This window comes from Vicugna pacos, chromosome 9 (genome assembly GCF_048564905.1).
Source record: "Vicugna pacos chromosome 9, VicPac4, whole genome shotgun sequence".
In the NCBI taxonomy this organism is placed as follows: Eukaryota; Metazoa; Chordata; class Mammalia; order Artiodactyla; family Camelidae; genus Vicugna; species Vicugna pacos.
This window is the reverse complement of record NC_132995.1, coordinates 28,006,014-28,032,329: the sequence shown is the minus strand read 5'-3', so window position 1 is coordinate 28,032,329 and position 26,316 is coordinate 28,006,014. Positions and strand designations below refer to the sequence as shown.

The 26,316-nt window shown below is 37.3% G+C and overlaps 1 protein-coding gene across 11 annotated transcripts in view; it reads right to left on the bottom strand.

The window, feature by feature from the left end:
- Window positions 1–206: 206 nt before the first annotated feature.
- The window catches only part of CYLD (CYLD lysine 63 deubiquitinase), a 64,515-nt gene continuing 38,405 nt past the window's right edge, over window positions 207–26,316 (bottom strand). For 10 of the 11 annotated variants that reach the window (XM_015242273.3, XM_015242274.3, XM_072967356.1 and 7 more), the window contains 12 exons: window positions 25,315–25,431; window positions 20,176–20,555; window positions 19,111–19,276; window positions 17,997–18,138; window positions 16,619–16,741; window positions 14,430–14,521; window positions 13,545–13,611; window positions 9,512–9,644; window positions 8,484–8,592; window positions 7,564–7,682; window positions 7,062–7,278; window positions 207–5,430 (listed from right to left, as the gene is read on the bottom strand). In XM_015242273.3, the coding sequence (XP_015097759.1) occupies window positions 5,246–5,430; window positions 7,062–7,278; window positions 7,564–7,682; window positions 8,484–8,592; window positions 9,512–9,644; window positions 13,545–13,611; window positions 14,430–14,521; window positions 16,619–16,741; window positions 17,997–18,138; window positions 19,111–19,276; window positions 20,176–20,555; window positions 25,315–25,431 (1,850 nt within the window). In that variant the 3' untranslated portion in view covers window positions 207–5,245. Of the gene's footprint in view, window positions 5,431–7,061; window positions 7,279–7,563; window positions 7,683–8,483; window positions 8,593–9,511; window positions 9,645–13,544; window positions 13,612–14,409; window positions 14,522–16,618; window positions 16,742–17,996; window positions 18,139–19,110; window positions 19,277–20,175; window positions 20,556–25,314; window positions 25,432–26,316 lie in introns of those variants that run through there. The other variant, XM_072967354.1, reaches the window with a different exon arrangement.

The window sequence follows — 26,316 nt, the reverse complement described above, 5'->3', positions numbered from 1 at the left end:
GCACATCTCCCAGAAAAGAAAAAGGCTGTGAGGTTTTCTAAAACTATCATGATGATGGCAGAGACTTGGCGAAGACACAGGTGTGCCCAGGACAGACTTTTCCTCAAGCGATCTTTCCTGGCACCACTGCAAACACTTAGGAAGTTGTGCTCAACTCCAGTTTTCCCAGAACCCAGAACCCTTCCCCAAAGAAATCAAGGAAAAAGAACCATAAAAATTTAATTTTAATGATACAGAAATAGTATATATAGTACATTTCTTTCCACAGCAGCACTTCAATCATCTCTAAAAAATTTAACAAAATTAAGGCTAAATCAGAGCAATCTGATAGTAAAGGGATATTTTATGTGGTTTTATTTTTAAAGAATGTCTTCATAAATATAGAATGTTTGTCAGGCAAAAAAAAAATGTTGAACAAGATACCAAATATGGGAAATGTGATACAAAATGTGCTCCTTTATACCAATTTGCCCAGACCTACTTGTTCCCTGGGAATTTCCAAACGGGATCTTTTTTTTTTTTTTAATGAATGTTTATGACAGGATGCTAAGACTTTTGGGAGTACTATAGGCCATTTTAGAAAATGAAACCAAGGACAGTTGAGTCCCCAATACTGTCTCTCTCAAAAAAATACAAGTGGACGGGGTTTAAAAGTGCAAGAGAATCACATGTGAAGCTGTGTGCTCCAAAGAACAATCCCTCCGGACCTGGCCTGCCCCGACCTGTGTTGCAGGATGACGTTAAAATACAGTGAAACAAAAACAGCATCACTGACAAGACAGAGGGTCAGGAAAGCAAATGGGGTTCTTGAGTGACCTGCTCCAAATACTGACGTTTTACTGCGCCGAGGAAGGAAAGTCTTTCTTTACCATTTTTTCCCCTTTTCTTTGGCCATGTTTGCTGGTTAGCTCTTTACCACTGCCTTCTGACTCAAGAGAGACCCTTCAGCTACTCCAGGATTTTAGAGTAAGATGAAGTCTTTTTTTCCTCTCTTTTCTTTCCAACATAAGTTCAGAAAGGAAACCAGACAACACCTAGCTGACACCCTGCAGGCAGCCCCGCTCTCTGAAGCCCCAGCCCCTGAGCAGCCACGCCACCCCGGAGGCACAGAGAACCAGCTCTCAGGCTGGCCCTCCCTCCCCCCGCCCGCTCTCCTGCACGCTTCTGCTGGGCCACGCTCTCCCCTACCACCTCCACTTGCCTTGGGGAATCCAAGTATTATTTTCTTTGAGGGAGAATGGTGAGCGTGTTGTTAACATCTCCTCGAGAAGGTGGTGTCATTTTTCATTATAAGCCTTAGAGCCCCCCGACTTTAACAAGGACATTTTACTTTATGACCAGAGGACCTATTACCCCAGAGAATAATCTTCTCATAGAAGGTTAACATTTTCATCATAAAGTAGCAGATAGTTTACATTTTTTCTTTCGCGTGACAATTCTGTTTTTCCATTTCTTTGGTTCCCAGAGCCTCAATTTCCCCTAAAGAAATTAAACGAAAGGCAAATGTCCAAGTAAAAAACCTCCAATATCCTCTCAAGTGTGTTCCAAAGACAGGAAACAGCGGGGTGAGGCATCGATACTAAAACTCATTTCTGACAGAAATTCACATGCAAACACAGAGACACAATATGAGAAACATACAATTACCCACATGTATGCAGAGTCATTAACACAATAACCTTGTGCAATCACACAGTCACATGAAGAGAAAGTTTTCGAGATCTTTTAGTTCAGGGCTTTTCAAATCTGGCTGAGGGTCAGGTTCACCTGGCAGAGCTTCTGGCACTTCCTAGACCCCATTCCTGAAGAATCCAATCCAGCAGGCATGGCTGGGAACCCAGAAATTTGTATTTTGTCCTATAAAATTCGATATTCCCACCCTTTGCTATATAGTGGAGGACCCTAAGGTCCAAAGAAGTCAAGATGTTGCCCAAAACTAACAGAGCAAGCGATGGAGAAAGGGCTAGACCCCGGGCCCTTGTCCCCTGGCCCACCACTCTGTCACACCTCGCTGCCTCCTAGAGCATCCCCGGACCTGGCACCTGACACTTAGGCTAAGCAACCATGAGGAGATACTCTGTTGGCAGAAGCAGGTGGTAAGCTGCTTGAGGGCAGGGACCATGCCTCATGTTCCTTTGGCCACAATCCTAGGTAACAAGTGTCTGAGAAATACTTGCTGGTAGGCAGTCACTCAGCTAAGGCCCAATTCTGAATTCCCCACTCACATCACTGTCTACGATCACCCAAGCAGATGCGAAATCATCTAGCTGGCTATCAAAATCCACCCGAGGAGGGCAGTAACGCCTCTGAACTGGTGAAGACGCCACGTTCGCCCAACAGGAATCTGAGCGACAATGCAAGTGCCATGAGATTAACTACCATATCTTCCCCTTGTGCCTGAACTATGTGAATCATGTGAAAAAATAAACGAATCCATAGGATGGAAAGAAGCTATTTACCTATAACATTTGGCAAATATGAATTATAAAAATCCTAAACTAGTCTAAGGAGAGAATCTCTAGCAATTGTAACCACTATATTTTTTTGAGTTTTATTACTGTTTCTCTAGGATTGCAATGGATATTCCCAGTCTTTTTTTGCGGGGGGGGTATTATTTATGTATTTTCTTAATCAAGGTACTGGGGGTTGAACCTAGAACCTCATGCATGCAAGGCATGCACTCTGCCACTGAGTTATACCCTCCCCCCGGTAATTCCCAATCTTATAAAACATTCTTTTGTGGATGGAGTCTCCTCCCCCTGGTAATTCCCAGTCTTATAAAACACTCTTTTGTGGATAGAGTCCAACTCCTTTATAAAGCTGATAGTGAGGGACTGAACACATTATGACATGGTTGCTCTTCTCTCCCCATGCCCCATAAATATAAACTCTTACACACAGACAGACACACTCACACGTGTCTATTTAATGGCAGTGGGGGAACATGACTTGTCTTATGATCGTTCTACTATATTGCCATCTTGATTGTAGACATGATAGGATACATGAAGAAAGGATAACCAAAACATTTAAAAAGCCAACAGGAAAATATTTTTTTTAAAGTTAAGGCTAAAAATTAAATAAATCAACAGGCACATGGGCCACTGGTGTCACACAGCCCGGCCCTGCCTGTGCCCACCTGACACCCGGGGCTCTGTGGGAGCAGGAACAAGGAAGGACTGCCTGGGGGTGGGGGTGGGGGAGCACCCAGGGCCGGGAAGGACCCTGCCTCCAAAGGAACCACCATAGCAGGCCCTGCATCCTCTACTGGGTGCTCACTCCCCAGGTGATGCTAAAAGGATGGGAAACTCTACTTGTAAAAATTGTCCTTAGAAATCATGTGTGGCCGAGGCCCCTCTGCTCGAAAGAGCCTCCACGCCCATGTGAGAGGTGCATGCACCCACACACGTCTTCTTCAAGTCTTCTGTCACGAGGGGCCAGACAGGACAGACCTTCCTCAACTTGTTTTTTGTTTTAATTTTTACAGAAAAGGAACTGTCTTCTCTTTCTTTTTAAAGACTTTTTAAATCGAGTCTTACCTATATGAAGATTCCTAATCATTCGTCCAGATGGTCTTTTACCACCACATGGATAAGCTCCTTCACCCGTTTACACATATTTATGAAGGAGTGACTGGACTGGTAGGTCAGGGCTAGAAATGACCCAGGATCATGCATCCCACGCCCCTCACTTGCCCTGGAGAAGGGGCAGGGCCAGCCCCACAGCCAGGTTCTCACCCTTGACCCCAGGTCTAATAACCGTCTCACCACCCGACCCAGGCACTGAGCAAAACCTCATACAAAGTTGTGTACTTTTTCATTTCAAAAATGAAAACAATTACAAGATGAAAGAATTTTTGTATCTTACTATGATTTATAAAGCTAATAAATATTAGCAAAATGGAATGACAATCAAAGGGTAAACATGACTAAAAAAATAACTGCAGGGTTTATAAAGATTCTTTCCTTTCTTTTTTTTTTGACATTCAATGTTTTATGAAGTCATATGCTATACACATATGACAACTTCTGTCTTTCTGCACGGTTAGGAAGTCATTCCAGAGAGACAACAACGCCACACACAACACATTCCACAGCACTGACACTTATAACCTACGCTTCTAGTCTACAGCGGCCACTGGTGAGCTGGACACACACTATGGACAGGAGCTAAGAAAACACTCATTTTCTACTTATTTAGTCAGAAGGAGGGCAAAGCTGCTGCTAACGTTCAATAAAATATCTGATTCGTAACTGTCACTACCTCAAGGGAAATCAAAATGAATTTAGTGAGGGGACTGACTGATCAAATGTAAGTTCTGAACAATCCTACATAAAATAGTAGAAGTTTAGATATCCAATACATCTCTTCAGGGAAATTTCAGTGAGTAATCCTATATGCCAAATTAATGTTCATGTTTGCATAATATATTATTTATGTTTGATATGTTCGATAATATATTTATCACTCCAATATTTTAGTAAAATTTACTGTGCCTCATTGCATAGAATAGAGTCTTTAAAAAAAAAAAACTGTTAGCTGACAGTTACTACTGTGAATGAAGAGCTGTATGCTCTAGTCCTCCAGGAAAATTACATCAAAATGGACTTTTATGACAAAATCACTCATTTATCTCAAAACCAGAACAAGTAGAAAACACCAGTAAGGGAATCTGAGTACTTTTCTGACCACTACTGCAGAAACACAGAACTTCAGCAGATTGCAGACATGCAGGAATCAGCACTATATAGGAAAGAATTAACAAACCCAGTACAATTTTAATAACTGGATTGAAAGTAGACTCTTAATAAAACCAAAGTATCTCCTCCTCAAGGCAACCGTTAGCTACAAAGGAAAAATGATTTCTTGGTCCATAAAGAAGACACATTTATTTACATTCTCAATGGACTAAAAGAGGTTTTAAACTGTCACAATTAAAACTTTATGCTTCCAAAAATATCATATGATCAATGCACTTAACTTAAAGCTTCAGGTATTAATAACTTCATTTAGACTTCTTAGAAAACCAACACAAACATACTTTCTAGAGTGCAAAATGCGTCTTATTAAATACTTCGGTAACATAAAAGCAATTTGTTTTTAAACTCAAGAATCCTTTTCTGAAGGATCATCACCAAAAAGACATCCATTGCCGGCAATGGACGTTGAACAAAACTGCCAGCTCGAGTGAAATGCAACATGAAAACTTTGCATTCCGTTTCTGCACCTGTCCAGATGGCCCCGTTTATTTGTACAGACTCATTGTTGGACTCTGGTACATGCACATGTATGCATCACAAAGAAGTCTTCGTGCACAGCCCTGGATCCTTCTGGAGTCCAAGGAATGCAGATCATCCAGAGACATTTTCAAGTACTCTCCTACTTCAGGGCACGGGGTAACTTGAGGAATGTTGAAGCCATTCTGACCACCTATGGAAAAGAGCAAGAGCTGAATTGAGGGCAGGAAAGCTCTAAACCCTTTTGCTGCCCTGCCCACCAAAGCAACATTATAATTCTACAAATTCAGTGAAGGCTAATTTTCAGGATCTGAAAGACCCTGTTTTACTTCTGATTTCTAGAAGTTAAATTCTCTTTTTAACTCCTGACAGTCTCATTTCTCGGTTTCTGAAAGGATTCTGGGACCAAAAGTGAATATTACTAGTAAAAGGGCCCACATGCCGAGCAAAGCCCAAAACCTGCTTCCCAGGCTTGTCTGTGCGCCCAGTCAGGGAGCGACGCCACACACGCACCCGTGCACAGCCGCCTCTTCACGCTCCCCGCGCACGTCACGGGAGCCTGTCCAGCTTGGAAAGAGCTAGTGAAGTGAACGCTGTTTTATTCCCCTAAATTTCAACATGCACTTGTCTGACTCTCGCAGAGATTCGTTTACGTTTCATTAGACTGAATGAAGATGCTATGGGGCGTGATCTTAGGGATTCCAGGAAAGGCTCTTCTGGTTTGGCCTCCAGTAGCTTTTCCAAGTATGTCTGGAATCCCTATGGTTTTGAGCTACACTGTTAAATGTCAGCTGTAACTGGGGTAGGGACACATGTACAGATGGGGCTGTGCTATATCCCTCAAGCGTTGGAGAGCTGAGAAAATGTTGAGAACCCTTGGTCTAGAGCTTGGGCATCCGATCAAGAGGCTGCCATGAGCGGTGCCCTGGGTTACTGGGGGGCCGCACCAGAAGATGTGGGGCCTGGATGGAGAGTGTGGCTAAAGGAAGAGTGGGGTCTAAGAGGCATGGAGGAACACATAAGTCACACTTCACAGCCTTGCCTGGGACCCGTCCTAATCTGTAAACGCCCTACAGGCAGGCGTACGGCTGCTTTGACAACAGTTTAATTTTTCTGAAACCTACTGGAGCCCCGAGCACTTCACATGCACTCAGTAAGTATTTGTGAAATAATGACAGAGCATCCTGGAAGATGGCCTGGAAGGTGCAGTATATCCCCCACTTCAGGAAGAAACACATTACACACAGAATAAGCCTACTTTTCCAAAGAAGGTATTTACTTCTATTCTTAGGTTTGTCATTTAGAAGACAACATGGTTTAGGATAAAAAACAAATACTGAGGTCAGAAAGAGCAAGTTAAATACGAGCTCTGAGGCCTCAGGCACCTTAAATCTCAGTTTTAATAAGAGAAAAACAGGAATCATTCCCATCTTGCAAGGGTTCAGGTGTAATGATTTAAAGTACCTCCCAGGGACCTAGGCACATAGGTCCTTAAGGAATGGTGACTATGGCTTGTACAGAAAATGAGAGGAGCCTGAAAGTCAAAGACAAAGCTGAACATAAAACTTCTCAGCCTCAAGTAAGAATTTTCAGATTCTTTTTTTTTTAAAGACTATATGCATGTCAAAATATCATAACAATATTATTCTTTAGTTTAGGAGCAGAGCTATTAATGCATTTCAAGATTTCAGACTGTGTCACCAAGATATTCCTGAAAGGCTTTTCACAACACTACTGTATTACTCAGAACAGGCTCTCCCACTAGGAACGCCCCCACTACAAACTCGGGTGTGGCCACAGGTAGAAGAAAGGTCTGTAAAGTACCATCCCGATCAGCCATGCTGTCAAAGAAGAGCCAGGCCGAGTCGTCTTTCCCATACTTCACAAAAGCGACATAGTGGCTTGTTTCTATGCACAGAACAGCAAATAACTCCATCTTCTGGCAGGGGATGCAGCCATGTCTCCAGTCCCAGTCCGGTAAGTCTTTGGGAAGTGACACTGGGTTGTATTTATGATTCAACCTCTTGGGATGCAGGTGGACCTAGAAGGGATCATGAAGAGAACGTCGTGAAGGAGCCAAACTCAGCGTCTGAAGCGAGCGGGCTCCACTTACTCTAAGTGACTACATCCCCATACACAGCAACCGAGGACTTCAAGTTGAAGCAGCCTATCAAATACACAGATGAGGCATAAACACTGCCACCTAACTATGAATTTTTAAATGTTCATTATGACTTTGAAGACTTTTCAAAACCTGAAATCTCCTGTATATGCAAATGATCTACTATTTATTAAGGGAATATGTGTTAAGTGAAGTGAAACTGACTTGAGTGTTGCAGGTTTTACAGAACTGCTTGATTTTTCCAGCGGAGATGTCAGGGTCGTCATAGCATTCTCTACACTCGTACACGGCGAGCCCTCCGCAGATCCGGCACTGCCTCGGGGCTGAAAGGGGGGGGGGGGAGACGGAGGGGACTTTAGGCGGTTTTAAAGTGCATTCTTTCATTAAAAAGATTAAAAAGAAAAGTTAAGCTTTAAAAAGGATATGTTCATGAACGCAATAAAGTCTATCCCTCCCCATCCCTATAAACTTTAAATTGGATTCCCTTGGATTCAGGATATCTTTAAAGACATTTTGTCTGACCAAATGACAATTTTTTAAAAAAAATAATATATTCTAGAGTGTTTCCCCATTATAAAATGTCTATTGATGAAAATTCAAAGATACAAGAAAGTATAAATAAGACTGAAAAGCATCTACAATTTCAGTTAGCAAGAGGTAACCACTGTCAATGCTACTATGAATTTTCTCCAATAATTCTGTATCTGCATACTTACATAACTCTGTCGCGCGCGCGTGCGTGTGTCCTCTTGCAGAAAATATCAACATACTAACCTTTCACGTCACAGTACATTATGACCACCTTCATATAACGTTCATTTTCAAAAACAGGAATTCTAATGGCAGTAGTTTTGTTGTACAGATACACCATAATTCATTTAACTACTCTCCTCTGGTTAACATACAGAGTACTTCTAATTTCTTAATCATAAACATATTTACATATGAAATATTATAAGTCTGATTATTTTCTCATAATAAATTCCTAGCTTGATACATCCAGACTCTTCAGATACTGAAATGCCATTTAGAAAACTCATATCCTATTAGGCTTCAATTCACAATTAATGTGAATGAGTTGACAGACTGTTTCTGAAAAACAAACTAAAAAGTCTTATACTTACTGTCTTCAAGTAAATCTGTTATATTTAATTCCAGAGAAGGAAAAATTTTTTTAAATAGTTTAAAGTCTTTTCCAAATCGAGGCATCTGAATAATCAGACATGATGGTGCCTAAGGGGGAAAAAAAAGGATATATGTATTTTAGAATCAAAGCATCGAAAAAAAATTTCCCTGAAATTTTCATGAAATAGTCATGGTTGTTAAACCAAGCAGTGGTTCTGCCGTCACATGGATGTCCTGTAACAGGATCTGCACGTGAACCCAGAGTGTACAGGAGAGCACAACGAGCCACAGTCTCAAGTGGTCCAAGACCCTTGGTCACACGGACACCCAGAGGTCAGGAAGGTCCACAACCTTGGGTCTCAAATAGAGTATAGAGTGACATTCTATCTTGGGTTTATATTTTTAAAAGATTTTAAAAGATTTTTGCAAGTATAATACAGAAACTGTCATCAACCAAAAGAAACTATTCCTTGTATTTCAACAAATAACTGTAGCTGTTAAAGGTTACCAGAACATTCCTTCAGAAGTGGATACAATGAAAATAAACCACAAGCATGTACTACTAAGATTAGGAAGACAGCCAAGAGTAAAAGAAATTTATATCACTTGTTCATTTACAATAAGTGAGTTTAGTTTATTTTGTCTCTTATTGAAGGAAGAAAAGTAAACATTCTTTTTTTGATATATATGGATAACATACTTGGGTAAAATGTTAAACTGGGTGAAATGACCAAAAAAATCCACAAATCTTATTTGCTTTAAGCTACTTAAAAGTTTTCAAGTTACAGATTAGATTGATATTTTCTTTGGCACCAAAAATCCAGAAAGTTCAATTTTAATTCTAAGGTTATTTCCTTTCTACAAGGACAAAGTTGAAGCATGGCATACTTTTTAAAATTTGTGTTTTGTTAACAATTTGTGTTTCTAACTGTTCTCATGGATTAAAAGTAATAGTTTTTGAATCTACTAGTCATCTTAAGAACCCTAAGGATTTGCATATAAAATACAATAAGTAATTACCACTAACCTCTGCAAATTTCAGGTTACTGTTGATAAAAGACCATTCTAACAATTGCTGAATTGTCGGAACTCCAACTTTCTCATTTTTTTCCATAAAAATTTGATAGAAGTAACAATCTTGTACTTTTTGACCTGCTGATCTAAAAACATGCAGGAAAAAACTAGATAATTTATTGATGAAGGGCATAAATCAAAATGTGAAGTAGTTCCAGAAGCACCTGAGAACAGAAAAACTTTTGAGAACAGAAATCGATGGTGTAACTCTGACAGTCAGAACAACAGGGGCAAAGACAACCATTTAGGTAAAATAATTAAATGTACTTATGCATAAGACCTTATTAACGATCTCTTGTTCTAGTTCTCATATTGAAAAGTCCCCTTAGTGATTAGGAGAAAAATAATAACAACACCTGCAAGCAAGAAGCACTGTGTCAACAGTAATAACCAGAAGCTAAAAATCCCTTGGTCCAACTTAATTGTCCAAAGCTAGAAAGCAGCAAACTGCATTTAATGCCTGAAAAACAGGAAGGTAAATTCACATGCACCTGAATGGGACAGACCCTGAGAGACCTTCCAGATGCAACTTTTCAATTCCCTGAGATCTAGGGAAGGATAATCCTTCCTAGCAAGTCAAAAGCACAGCTGGGTGCAGAACTCAGGCGTGCTAACAACCCCTTACTGTTCTTTGCACTAAAGCAGGCTGTCTCTTTAGATGGCCACTTACTTACTCAACAAACATCAGGTGAGGGCCCACTATATGCCAATCACAGTGTTATCCTTATACTGAACATTTTCCTTTCTAACTATTTTACTATAGAATGCATTAAAATTAAAGACTAACTCTACCAAAAGATTCAATAATCTTTAAATTTACTACTTACCGCTTTTAGCATTTCTGGGCATAGAATCAGATTGTTTATAATTAGACTTGTTAGAAGATTTCAGTAATTTTAGGGAAAAATATTAACATGATCTTTCTAATAAAATCTCAGCTATTCAGAGACCAACCTCGAGACCAACCTCAGAAACCCTCAGTTTTCCAAAGCAACTTACACCCTGAAATAAACACCACTCATTTGATAACAGCAAAGATTCTGGGGGAACCCACAACAACAACAAAAACAAAAAAACAATAACCAAAAATCCTGAAGGTTATGCTGTATCAGTATTTTAACCAGTTGTTAATGACAATAAAAGGCCAGCATTTATCTGTGTGAGCTGAAAAGCATTAAACAAATTAATAGGCAATAGAAAAATAAGCCAGGAAATTAAGAACGCAGAAAGTAATAGAGGTCAGTAATTACAGAAATCAGAAATAATAATGGTGATGGAGGAGGGAGATGGTGGCTGAAGGGATCTCAGGGTGGCAAGCACGAGAGAAGAGACCCAGAAATGAGGATGCAATACCAACAGCTTTGTGATATTGGGATAGAAAACCTGCAGGGACAGACAACCACTCAAACCTCATTACTAAAGTTTTAGAAGGCTAATATCCTAGAGTAATTAGCTGGTCATTACGACACACATATATAAGAATCACAACAAAGCTGGTGCTGTTGTACAAAACTGTACAATTTACACTGCTGTCTTCCCCCCCAAAAAATCTAAGAGCAGAAGGGTACAAATGTTGTGTTAACTTTAAAAGAAAACAGGAATTTTATGCATCTTTATTCTTAGAATTTAAGTCTGTCAAAAATTCCAAAAGTTCTTCAGCTATCATCTCTCAAAATATTGCTTCCTCCCTGTTCTCTCTAGTGTCTCCTTCTAGAACTATAGTTAGAATCTGTCTTCCATGTCTCTTATCTCCTCTTTCTTGTTTTCTATCTCTTTAATCCCTTTGGGCTACATTCTAGGTAATTTCTTCGTATCTATCTTCCAAATGAGCAGTTCTTTCTTAAGCTATGCTGCGCACACTGCATTCAGTGAAGTAACCCCTCCCAGCCATATACAATATATATGGATATATATACATACACACACACACATGCATACACGCATACACATAACACACACACACATATATACACACACTTTTTTATTTTATTTCTGGGAATTTTTGTTTGTTATCAAATCAGCATCCTCCATAGGTATCTAAGTCCTTTTTTCTCTTCAAACATTTTAAAATATTCATTTTAAGAATAGTCTCCTTTAGATTGCTTTACTATTTCAAAATTTTAAGGTATTTATCCTCCTGTTTGTTATATCAGTTCACTCTGCCTCAGTTAGAAAGATAGGCTCATGGAGGGGAAAAAATGACACTTGGGGAAAAAACGGCTAACTTTTAAGCATCTTTTAAAAATCTTTAAACTAGTGATTCTCAATACGAAGAGGCTACTGAAGGAGGAGGGGAGGCAGAGCTTCCCAGGATCCTCTGCAAACTCCACAAGGCCTTCAGACACGGAAATGTATTCCTGCATATGTCTGAGCCCTCCTTACCCTCTCTGAGGACCACCACGGTGTTCACCCTGTGTTATTACTCGTAATGTATCACATCCCCATGGTGTGTGGGGCTATGAAGGAAAAACAGACAACTGTTTTAATCATCTGAAATTTATCTTTTCAAGATGAAAACAGAAGTGATTTTTTTCCTCCCAAATTGCCTGCTAGATTTCCTACATCATGTATTAACCATATATTTCCTTCCTCATTTGTGTCTAAAGGCTGACTTACAAAATACTGAAATACTAAATATAGTTAATTCTTTATCTGAGCTTTCCATTCAGTTCTATCTGTCCAATTTCTAACTGTATGCCAGTATCACATTGTCTTAATGTCTATTGTTTTGTCTTTATAGTTTATAATAGAATTTTTAAAAACTATAATGTTTTTACTCATTTCATCTTATAGAGAATTCTAAAACTATTTTACTAAGTTCCAAAGTGGGGGGGAGTTAAGATCTTGATTATGTACAAATTATTTTATGAAAATTAACATCTTTAAGTTTTTTAACTTCCTATCTGGAACATAATCTTTCTAACTAATTAAATCACCTTTTAGCACTGTGCAAGTCTTTTAAAAAAAAAAAACCTATCTCAATAAAATTGATTTCTTGGCATTTTATACATTCATGAAGTATGAATTTATCCCTTTTTCATATTTGCTAGTAGGTATACAGAAATATGATTGATTTCTCCATGGTTTTATCCTACATGGCCAAATTACAAATACCTGTGTTAATACTAATAGTCTCTTAACCATTCTCTAGGACATTCTTGGTATATCTAAAGCTATCACCATATTGAAATAGATAATAAATATATCCTATCTAATTTCATTTGCTAGAACTTTCACAACAATATCAAACTCTAACTGTGGTTCTGTCCACCCTTCCTCCCTTCCTTTCTTCTTACTTGAATTCATCAATTCAACACTAGCATCAAAGGACATCACTTAAGACACCGAGTTGAGTAAGAATACTTGTCTGTGATTAGCTTTTAGGGAAGTAAATAGTATATGAGCAAGACTTTCCAACAAAGAAATCCAGACTAAAATGTAAAAAGGCCCAGCAGTCAGTCTGGAAAGCTCATCTATTTAGAACATCTTACTAAGAACATCACTGCATTAGATTCAACGCTTCCACTCAAGATGGGGGCTGGGGGGGGGAGATCAAGTTACAAAACTGGAAACAAGGGAGCTAATTTAAGGCTAAATTAATACCTTAAGTGATGGGTAGTCAAAAACAGTGCTCCCATGGTGTTTAAGTTCAAATATTCTCTTAAATACCCTTAAAAGGGTTCATTAATTTAAATTACAAAAATACTTATGTATAGTTTTATAAGAGAATGATTTGCAATAGTATTTATTACTAGGGTTAAAATTAAAAGCACAGATTTATATTGGATTTGTTCCTCAAGTTAAGTGTGATACTATGGAGAAGACAATGATTTAAATCAATTTGCATTGTAGGAACTGAACATATTAAGATCCCTAAACAAATACAATATTAAGTAGTCACTAAGGAAGTCATTTCTACTGAGTGATGGCAATGCAAACAAGGATTGTCTACTTTTCCAATGCTTCTATAACAATTCAAAAGTTACCTTATTTTTAACAATGGTTCTACCCTTAAAATATGATGAAATAGGATATTCAAGAATTCTTCAGGATCTAGGAGAAAAAAGATTAAAAAAATCAAATAAGTCACAGACAAATTTTTAAATCATTCCATGTTTTATTTATAACAGTCATATTCCTATACGGAATTCAATTTCATAATCAATATTATTTCAATGAAAAGCCTAGTTCTCAAGTTTTCCTAACAAAAGAAACAAAGGATATTTAAAGGTTATGATTACGTATTATGTTCCAATTTTGTCACAACTTTGTTACATTTGAAAGGATATAATAATTCACATACATTGAAATAATTTTCATTTCTTTGGGTGGGGGCTTAAGATAAGTAGAATAAAATCTGAAGCATGACCTTGTTTCTCCTGCTATTTACATAATTACCAAGTCTCTAAATATTACAGCTAATACAATACGCTGTTAACACATTCCAAGTCAGGAGTTGAATCCCTGAGTAAATCCACTAGCTATGAATAGATTAACGCACTGTCTCTGACCATAAACTTAATCCTCATCAGTCATTTACAACTTCCTTTATAACAAGGAAAGCTAAGTGAGAACTGTGGATGACTCAGTGCAACTCTTCACCACTGAAAAGGAAACAAGTCCCCGTATCGTTGCTGGGTGGAAAGCTCTCCATACTGACTCATAAAGTACCAGAACCAGCCAGCTTCTTAAAGGGGCTCATTATTCCAGTTATCACTCACTTTCAGAAGAGGGAAGAAAACTGTACACACATGGAAAAAAATGATATTTTAAAATAAAACCCCAAAACTACACAGATATACACTTCAGCCAATAATGTAACATTTATGCTTTCAAGTTATTTTTAATATCTTATAAATTAAGATAGTCACCTTTTTCTTCAGAGGTAAATCCTGATGCAGCCTCAACTTTTTCAAGTATTTTCCTCAGTTTCATAATCTTTGTTGCACATACATATCCATATCTATGTTAGCAAAAAACTATTAATACTGGCATACACATTAAATTAATAGAACATATTTTGAGAATCACACATTTCTTATATAACTACAGTGTATCATAAATTAATAAGCTTGATAATTGTTCCAAAAAAAAACAATTATAAGCTTCTTCTTGAGGTTTGAAAATTTTAAAGCCTAGAATCAAATTATCCCAGACACTATTACATCCTAAAAATAACTATCATATACTAATACAAGAAAAAAATATTTTTAATTTCTGATGACTGGTTTTTTAATACTATTTGCTTAAGGAATTAAAACATTTATTTTACAAAACTGAATATACAATATTGAGAGAGAATCCTCTTAATACTAATGGATGAAATAGCCACCAAGGGGGACGGAAAAGGGCAGTGATAAGAAACTGAAATTCTGAAATCTGCAGGCAAATCAATCATCATAATTACAACATTTTCTCTCATCTTTGTTTGAATACAGGATACATTCAATATGCCTAATGTCAATCCTTCACAAAATTTTAATTCTAAAAATGGCTTCAGAAGACACCTTAGAGGCCACTCTGGGCAAGTCAGAACCAGCTAAGATTACTGCATTTTTTATATTGACTCTTCACTCACTCATTAGCTCTTTGCAGCCAACATACACTGAGCATCTACCATTTCCACAGTAACCTAACCTTTTAGTCACTAGGAATACAAAAACGAATGAGGTGAAAAAACAGGGTCTCCGCTGTGAGAAGCTTAAGATGGAGAAAGCCGAGGTTTCAGTACCAAGTGAAAGCAGTCAGCTACAATCTAGATATGACTGACGCAGACACAGGGAATCCTGATCACAGCTGGGCATCAGACAAGTTTCTTGCTGTGGACAGGGTGACAAAGTCTGATTAACTATGATTCCTAACTGGTTGGACAATAGTAGTCAAAGGTTTATTAACGAACTTATGGTGTTTTGGAAGGAAGGAAGTGGTAACATGCTCTAAAGTTTTGGATTTGATCTGTCTTATTAATCGCTTGGGGGGAAAACAGCATGTTTAAAAATTTGCATTTATACAAATACAATACAAAATAATTAATGTTAAAATCAAGACTCATAATTACCTTAAGCGGTAAAAACTACAGGTTTTTTCATCGTTACAGAATTTAAGGAAAACAATAGATACAAGTGGGAAATTTATTCGTCTGTAATGTACCTTCCTAGTCATGCTATACAGTAGGTCATTCTGAATGCTCATTATATTTCAGTGCTCTGCATTTTGGTGTCAAAATCTTATATCGAACTATTTTCTAACTGTTAAATAAGTATGCCACAAAATTTAAATTTATCTTAACATGGACTTTAAGTTACATAGTTTTCTCTCTATATTCCTGAATGAACAGATTTGTTTTGTGATCTATGGCCCTGATTCTTCCTACTTTAACTTTTATAATGTGACATTATCACACATGCCTCCTATGGCTTATTAAAAGTCTTTACTAGATGTCTTGTGCATGTACCATTATAAATTGCTTCCTATGGCCAAAGAAAAACATATTTATAATTGTTAAACTAGGAAATGACCAAAAACATCATCTCTTTTTTAAGAGAGGTAGACGGAGGCCTAGATACATTCTATTAACCAAGAAATGTGTTAGTAAAATACATCTCATCTGTTTCTAATATGGAACTATTAAATACTAGCTACTCTATAAATAACAACTTTCCCTTGCTCCTATCCACTCAGATGAAGTTAAGTTTAAGAAGCCAGATCATACTGACTAAACTAATAAGCATGATTTCTGTTAGGGGTAATGCTGGAGAAGATCAGAATCCCAAGCACCTTCTATCAGCTTTTCTAAACCTACTACAATTGCTAAATTATAGTACACTATACCAAAACGGTTCAATCATTTCATGGCCTACACTATGTGCTATACCTTCACCAGATTTAAGATATAAAAAAAGATGCTATAAGGACCAAAGGTTAAAAAAAAGTTAATATTTCATTAAGAGAACTAATTCTCTCCCATTTCTTCTTAAATGAAAGCAGGGCATACATTACTATACCAAAAAACAGCAAACAGGACACCATCTAAAGGAAAAAATATGTATCTCCTACTTACATTCTCAGAGGATTAACGATTTCTGTCCTCAGTAGCTCTTGAGTTTCACTATAATATTCTACGTCATTCTTTTCTTTGGGTCTAAGTAACACAGTGTCCAGAACAGAACTAAAAGCAAACAAGCTGCAAAATAAAAAATATTTTTCCTCAGTTGCTATACATGTACCAGAAACACATGCTAAAGAGAATGTGAAAAGAAAAACCACAAACTCTGGAGAACAAGTAATATACAAACTAGTGTTCTGCATTAATATAGGTCAAGATTTCCATGGTTTAATCATCAGAGCGAGAGATCCTTCCAGGTTAAGGAGAATACGAATATCAAGAAGGCATACTACACAGATTGGCAGTGTTAAAGGATAAAAACATGCCTTCAGTATATTAGGAAAACATCTTTACAAAAAGTGAAAGAGGACGTACAAATCTGAGTCAAACTACAAGTAGACAACAGGGGAGGAAGTTCGGAAACTAACTTCCCAAGGCAAACACACAGCCAACACGTAACCCACCCTACATAGCATACTTGACTCCCACGCCCCTTTGCACAGATCTAAGTTTTTTTTAATGTCAAAATCACTTGTGAGTGACTAACAGCGGTAACTTGCTGACATCAAAAAAAAAATTTGGCTAATACAGATTTTTATCAGAAAATCTGAAGAATACTATGCCAATTTTGTCAACATATCTGACAGACTAAAAAAGTATTCTGCCTAAAAAATGGCCCACCACTTTAATTCTTCTCCTTGCCTTTAAAATTTTAACATCCCATTAACTTCCTGATCCTTGTGAGACGGCTGTACAGAGCCGGCAGGTTATGCTCCATCTAACTGGCAGTGCACTTGGTTCAATCTTCAGAGTGTAAACGGTTTCGCCATGTTAAGTTGTTTCATTTTGGAATAAACTACATGTACGAGGGCAACCGGGCTTCTCCTGAAAATAATTCTTTAAAATAGCTTTATGATTGCCTCTACCTAGTAAAACAAACACACAAACCAGTCAATGGCTTACCGCAAGTCCTATTACTTGGTATGTGCACAAAGATCCTGTACCTACTCTCTTCAGTTGTCTGATTTCCCACAGACCTTTAGATGTCTGTTCCACCTGTTAACACTTTCACTCAGCTCTTATTCATCATTCACTGCATTACTTCTTACATTAAGTTTTTGGATACAGACACATGAAACAACATGTAGCTTCCAAGGAGTATATAGTGAAATGCAAATCTCCCTTTCTTTCCTGAACCCTAGCCACCTAGTTTCTCCACTCAGAGGCAGTTAGCAGTCTTTTCTCTTTCTCTCTCTCTCTCTCTCTCTCTCTCTCACACATGCACACCTTCCCCTACAGCACTGTATTTCTACTGCATTGATTTTAAACTTACCAGAATAAGGTTGAGTCTAAGTAACAAGAATTGTAATGACCCTGGATACCTTTCTTCTTTCCAATCATTATCTCTAAACCTTCTTTTTCCATTTTCGGTGGAGTATTTTCTTCTACTACTTCACTTAAGTAGCCTCCAAATGCTGCAAAGATAAAAATAAAAATAATTCTTCTAAACTATTATAGCCTGCATTCTCATATAAAGTTCTTCACTTAAAAATCTCTCTTTGTATTTTGATGCAAAATGTATCACCTAACTTAAAAATTAAGATAAATGTAGGTTTTGGTTAACTGTTATTCAGTTTGGCTTATAAAAAATGTTACTGTTCATTTTCAACCTTACTTCCTCCACAATTTAAAAAACACTGTAGAGTATGAGGTCACGTAAAATAGCATCTGCCAAGTAAAATATTTTGTTCCTCAAATATTTTATTTGTCTGAAGATGTTTCAAGTTGGAAAAGACAACAAAAAATTCCAAACCACTATTCAACTGTAAGAAAAAGGTTTTTCATTAAGATGGCTTCCCTGCTTATACCTGCTTAACTCTCCAGATGATTCACAACGAGTACCCAAAACTGGAAAGGAAGAACATTGAGAAACTGCCACCTTTTACAAGTGATGATGAGATCTGCCCTTCAACAAGCAGTTAAAACCATTTCTTATAATAATGCTGACTTCTTGATATGTTTATTGATGTTACTTGAAAATACACTGAAGAGGAAGTCATTCTTGATAAGATATGCTTACTAACGCAGCTGAACAATACAATGAGAGGAAAGTCAGTGCCAAAAAGAAGACCGTATCTCGGTTTCTACCCTCTGGGTTGTTGAAAATTAAACGTCTATAAAAAACAGGGGAGAAAAAATAAATCCCACTATTTTTCACTTTTTAAGTCTCAAACACGGTTTCCTGGCTAATACTTTTTTTTAAATGTCCCCTCTTAGGATAACTGTAACTTTCTTATATACCAGGTAATCATTTTTTTCTGATTTAAAAGTTTGATGAACATTTACAAGCAAGAAAGAAACACTGTCACTGCCACCTACTGCAAAATGACATGAGATTACAACTAGAATCACCCCAACTGGTAAACAAATGAAAGGCACAGAAATACCTAAAGAGTTACAGCGTTCGATCTGGTTGGAAACTGGCTGCAGGGAAGCAAACCTCGAGTCGGGCCTGCAACATTTCAGTTTAACAAACAGCGCCTTCTTCATGGCACAAGTGAAGTACCGAGTGCCCCTAAAGGTTCCGTCTGTACAGCCTGCACATTCATCTTCCTGGGGAGAAACAAAATTCTTAGACTGCATTATTCTGCATCCTGCAAAAACAGTATACAAAAACTAAAGTTTCTAAAAAGCTTCCAGTTTACTCTTCCTCAGAATTCTCTCGCCATATATGTACGGAGAACTCCGCCAAGGAAAAGAGGTTGACTAACCAGAGTTTCAGCCCACAGCTACTGATATGATAAATTAATTTCATATTCCAGCATAAAATTCTCAATGTATTTCCCTTCAAAATACACGCTTAAACCTTCCCTGGTTAACTGACTTTCCCGCACCATTTCCAAAACCATTAAAACAGTAGGGGAGATGACGGCGGGCAGAAGAGGCTATTTATTTTAACAATCTCCTCAAAAAAATAGCATTCACTAGCCGGCAAACCAACAAATAAAAAAAATATATTTAAATAAAAGCTAAAGGTACTCAAATTCTCCTTCCCGAGTAAGAAATGTCAAACAATATGCTTTTCTAATCTCCAAAGGGAAAATCTTTCCCTCTCCCAAAGATCTCAAAAGGCCACTAAAAAATGGTAATTAATCTTAAAGCCAATGATATAAATATTAGAACTGGCTGTGGGAGGGAGACTGTGAGGAAAAAAGAAACAAACCTGGTAACAGTTTGCTCTCCTTATGGTATTCTGTTTAAAATAATGAGCTTAAACATATTTGCCTAAAAATCCATTCTCATTCCTTGAACATAGATCAACTAAAATTAGGAACAAGTGGATCAGATGCTTAATGGATGGCAAAGGAAGTCAGGCAACGTGATAATGAGATTTTTCTCCAGTGGCGGCTTTTTGATAAATAAGATATTTCACCAAAGAGCATATAATAGAGAAAACCTGTACAAAACCCCAGATAGAAAAGAAATGCAACTTCTAGGTCAAATTACATTACCAGTTCGAGTCCAGCCAGTACTTCATTGAGTCCTGGTGGCTGCCCAATCCAACGGATCACCCCATAGAAAGGAGGATTCTCTTTAACCTCTGCCAGTGAGCCTACTTCCAGGCCATGTGAGTTACCAGAAGACACGGCCAAGGGTGGACTCTCCTGCACGGGTGCATTGTTCAGCTCTCCCATCACAGACTGCACTGACAGAGAAAGCGGACTGTGGCCAATACTTCCATTGGTATTGGACATCTTTGTCAGACTAAACGGTAAAGAGTGAAATCTGTTCTCGCTGGAGAGTGAGTTCATGGAAGGAGGCTGCAGTGGTGGTGAAGCATGTCCAAAGTCAGAAGGTATCTCAGTAAGCGATTTTGCAGGGTCTTCAGCAACTATAAAAAATTATTTTTCTTAATTAGAGAAATGTATTCAAGAATATTAAATATGCCCTATATCTCTAAAAATGAATATACACATCTCATCCAACTGCCCACTTTCCCTCTTCTAGTATAATTCTCAAAAGCCTTGCAAAATTACTATCTCCAAAACAGTGTTCTAGATTCTCCTCCCCACCTCTCAATTTTTCTATCTCAGTAAATAGCACCCAATTATTCAAACGAAAAAAAATCTGTTATTAATTGGAACTGTATAGGTTATATTCTTTGTCCAAAATACAATTATGTTACAAAAACCAATACAGAAAGATACCAAAAAATTTAAGATGCTTCTAGATAACTAAAGAATCAAAGAAGAAATGATAATGTAAATTTTTAAAAAGAAAGAAAAAAGAAAGAAAAAAAAATGAACACTTGTGGACACAACTAAAGTAATACTTACAAAAGTAATATACAGATTTAATGGTTTAATTTAGAAAAAAAAAGAAAGGTAATATTATTGTACTCAGCATAGAACTTAGGAAGTTAGAAAAACAACAGAATAACCTGCCAAAAAGTAGTCAAGAGGAAAGAATAAATACAAAAAACAGAAATTAATGAAAGAGAAAGCAAACATAAAATAAAAAGAACCAAAGCCAAAAGCTCTTCCATTAAAATAACTAACAGAGCTGCCAGGCAGACACTGCAGATCAGTGGGGAAAGAACAAACTTCTTAAACAGTGCCGATAATCACTTACCCATATACATTTTTTTTTTAAATTAAATTGGATCCCTACAAAAACCATTTCCAGGTGGCTTAAAGACAAGTGGCAAAGGCAAAATGATAAATTTTAGAAGACAATACAGAAGAATGTTCTGTATGATTTTAGGGTAGAGAGGACTATCTTAAACATGTGTGTATATACACCGTTAAAGAAAAGACTGACAAGTATGACCACATTAAAATTAAGAGCTGCTTGTTCATAAAAAGAAAGAATGAAAATGCAAGTCACAAACAAGGAGAAAATATATGCAATTCTTATTTCTGACGAAAGATTATAATTTGAAAAAGGCCCTTAAGACTTTTTTTTTAAAAAAATCAAGAAAAAAAAAACCTAAGAAAAAATGGACAAGAGACCTGAAATGGCAACTCACAGAGAAAGAAATCTAAATCACCAACAAATTAATGAAAAGATTCGTGTCCTCACATAAACACAAAAGATAAAGTTAAAATCAATGTGAGGTATCATTTCAAAAGCTGAAGGTCTTAGAACATACTGTTGATAATGATGAGAAGTAACAATACCCCTTACACAGCTGATGGGAGTGTAAACTGGTATGACTACTCTGGGAAACAGTTTGGCGTTATTTACTAAAGGAAAAATGCATATTTTGTGCACATCTAGTAATTCCACTTCTTGGTACATTTCCTAGACATGGGTAAGAATGTGAATAGCAGAGCTGTTAATAATAGCAGGAAGATAAAACCAATTCAAATGTACATTGATGTTCAAATGGATAATTACATTGTGGTATATTTAAATACTGCACAGCAATGAAATGAAATGGAATGGAATATCATACAGCAATGAAAACAAATAAATTATAATCACATACTACTAACTTGGATGAATCTTAGGAACATAATGTTGAGGGAAGAAATTACACAATACACATATAGTGTGATTCCTGTATATAAAGCTCAAAACTATGCAACTAACAATATGCTGTTTAGATATACAAACTCATAAGGCTAAAATGAAAACCAAGAGAAGGACAAACACTAAATTAAAGCTGACAGTAGCTCAGAGGAGAGAGTGAAGAGGATGACACTAGGAAGAGGCACCACAGGGGTTTGAAAGGGAATGCTAAAATTCTTTTTCTTAAAGTGAGCGGTAACTACGTGGGTGTTCACTGTAGTTTATACCTTATCCATTTAAGATTTGGTAATAATACTTAATCTAAGATTTTTTTTTAAGTTACTCTTCTTTCTCAAATCCTCAACCCCCCAAGCCCAACCCTCAATTCCATAAAGCAAGTTCTGTTGTTTCTATCTCCAAAATATATCTCAAATTTGTCCACTTCTCTTAACCTCGACCATCACCTTCCTAGTCGAAGCCACCATCAACTGTCACCTGCAGCCAGTCTCTTACCTGGTCTCTCTGTCCCTCTTCTTGCCCCTCTCCAATCTAATTACCACAGAACAACTAGTGAGATCTTTTTAAAATTTAAAGATCCTATGTGATCCTGTATCATTCCTCTGTTTAAAACCTTCAGTGGCTTTCCAGTATTCTCACAATAAGTGTTCAACTTGTTACCAAGACTTACAAGGTCTTAGGTAATCTAGCTCCTACCTACCTCTCCGAACTTGTTCCATATACCTCTTTCCCTTGCTTACCCTACTGTGGCCACTTGAACCTACTTCCCGTTCCCCAAATATATTTTCTCACCTCAGGGCCTTTGCCTTTACTATTTCCTCTGCCTAGAATGTTCCTCTCAAGCTCTCTCTCTGGCAGGTTCATCCACATTAGCCAGATCTCAGTGTAAATATCATTTCCTCAAAGAGTCTCTTCCAAACCACTCTATGGTGGCTGGCTTCCCACCAGCTGCTATCACCTTGTTCATTGCCTTCACTGAACATGTCACAATTATTACCTTGTCTGTCTACACATTCACTGTCTACCGTATCAACTAGAGTATAAGCTCCTTATGACCAGAAATTCTGTTAGTCTCTTCCATGGTTGGATCCATAACATTTGGTATAGCCATTAACCCAAGAAAATAACTCAATATTTGAAAAAAAATTGAATACATGAAGTAAATGTTGTAGGGAATAGCTTGTGGAATGTGTAAGTAAAATCAATTACAAAAACAATGTTCTTTTACAACTAAATTACTTCTATTTTCTAGTTTACAGATGAAGGCCTACTCCCTACAAATTTCATTATTTTATATGTCCATTTAGGTCTTTTAGAACCAGTTAGAAGGTCACTATATTAATCCAGACAGCAAAAAAAGAAAAAGGATCTGAACTAAGGGAGTGGTTTCAGAAATGAAGAAGAGAGGAAAGATTCTAGTGTTACTTATTAAAGGGGAAGAAACCCAGGGGATTTGGTGACATCTGGATGTGACTAATGAGAGAGCGAGAGAGAAAGGAAGTCCAGGATGAAGCCCAAACTTACATTTTAGGCAACACGACTTGTGCCTCCATTTCCTCGCTCCACAAAAACATAACTCACTAAGGCCATCAGAGACTTCCATTGGCTAAATCCAATGACTGTTTGTTAGGTCTTTATCTTGTTTGCCCTCTCGGAAGCAATACTGGTGTCCATTAGCTCCTTGGGCTTCTTGACCCAACATCCTTCTGGGTTTCCCCACATCCCTCTGGTTACCTCTTCTCTATCTCCTCTGAAGGATTATCCTCCTCCCGGCCATTATGCTCCTCAAGGCTCAGCCTAAACCCACATCCTCCATTCCCACTTTCTCCATGGGTGATATTATTCACTGGATTCTAACCACCACATATGTGAAGGCAACCTACGAATTAATTTCTCTCTTATCATCTCTTCTAAGCACTAGATCTATATATATGCCAGTGCTTACTTGACACATCACCTCTAGGAAGTTTAAAAGGCCCCTCAAACTCAACATATTCAAAGCAAATCCATCACCTTCCTCCACAATCACCTAAATACGCAAGCCCAAAAAACAGGAGTCATCACTCACTTCTCTTTCTTCCTTACTTCTCACTTTGAATCTGTGAATCCCATCAGTTCACTTCCTAAATGTCTCACAGCCAACTACGTCTCCCCTTCTCTTCCCCAACAAGTCTAACCCCAGCTACTACAATCTACAGCTGAGCCCATCAACAGCCTTCAACAGGGTCCATGTGTTAACACAGCCCCTGCTTCCATCCACTGTCCATCCTGCAGCCAGAACGATCTTTTCAAAAGGCAACGCCTTGCTGAAAATCCTTCAGGGGCTTCCCACTTTCCTTTTAATAGGGCATGCCGGGCTCCACGTGCCTTGGCCCTGTTTGCCATTCCGTTCTCATCTCATAAAACGTTCTCTCTGTTCTGGCTACTCCGGCTCTTTTTAGCCCTTGGCAAACACCAGGCTCCATTTTACCACAAGGCCTTTACATATGCTATTTTTCCTGCCTACAAGGTTCTTCTCTCCCATTTCAATTTGTTATCCATCCCTCCTCTGGTAAATCTAAGTTCAGGTCACTTCCTCTTAGAAATATCCCTGAGTTCCGTAAGTAAAAGCATCCCTTAATGTACTCTCACAGCATCATATACCTCCATTGCACTCATCAAGATTGCAATTCTACATATGTTTCTGGCACACAGCAGCCACTCAGTAAATAACTGTTGAATAGATAAACCAAAATAAATAAATAAATAAACAAACAAACAAACAAACCAGAAGGAAGTGGTATCCCAGAACAAAGGGAAGGTACTGTTTTTAAAAAGGAGTGTTTAAAGATATCAAGATAGTAGTCTTTAAATGACTCAACTGATTCTAGGTATCGTCTACCCTAAACAGGTTAGTGAGGTGCAGAGAACAAGCTGCTAATACATTTTCTAAATGTTACATTAATCTTAACAAAAGTACAGTTCAAACTGTGTATAATATTTTAATTTAGCAATATTAACTAAAAAATTATCTACTCATTCTGTTTCCAAAAACTACATATGTTGGTGAAAAAGCTATTTTTTCTCTCGTGGGTTAAAAGCAAAACATCATTATAAAGAATACTAAAATTTTAGATTACCTTCATCAATGTACCATGAATTTTTTGATTTGGATTGTGGTTGTGAGTCAACAGAAGACCCATTTAAGGTATAAAATAATTCAGATCTGCTTCTATTTCCAGGGTCTGAGGTAGATCCTATGGAACAAGAAAAGTTTATTTTAAAAATAAAGTCAACATGGTGTGAAAGTTTTTCTGTAAGAGAAATTAATATCCATATGGTGTTAACAATTATTTACACAACCAACAGATGTATACAAGCACAATATATTTTATTAGTGTCTTAAGTTTTTAAAAATCTGGTAATCACTTTTGCAATGTCAAAAGGATTCTTCAGCCCAAGATACAATATGACAGTAAAACAGGAAATCAAGAGAAGCCTGCTCTTTTTTTTTTTTTTTAAAAAACAAACTGCATTAAGAAATCATTTCATGTTCTATGGCTTATTTCCAAGTGTCAAAATAACCATTCCCCAGTTTCATTTGCTGAACTTATTGGTTCACAAATTTAACATATTATTTTAAAACAGCTGCCCTCAAAAGAAGGTAATCTTCAAGTGTATATAAACTGATACACAATTCAAGTTTAAAAGATTTAAGGTTTAAACACTTTGGGATTGGTAGTCATCAAATTCCTTGCTGAATTTCTTCATGTCTCAGAAAAAGTGAAGTGGTATTATTTTTCACATATTAAATTTACTAACTATAAGAAAATGCTAGTGTAGCTATGTCACAGACAGTGCAAGACACTCCCTTGCCTCAGTACTAAGAGGACATGCCACAGCTGAGAACACTCGGGCATCCAGAACTCATATAAAATCTGATTTCCTTCTCAATTTAAAGCAGATAACTCTACACTTTATACCTATAACTAAGATCCGCTACCACCTAAGTGTCACGCATGTCTTAAGAAGCTCTGTAGGCTGTTTACATTTAAGTGAAAGGAGCAAGTTTGACCTATCCTATCTAGATCTATAGGTTAACATAAAAAATACTATTATTTATATATTCTATTTAATTCTAA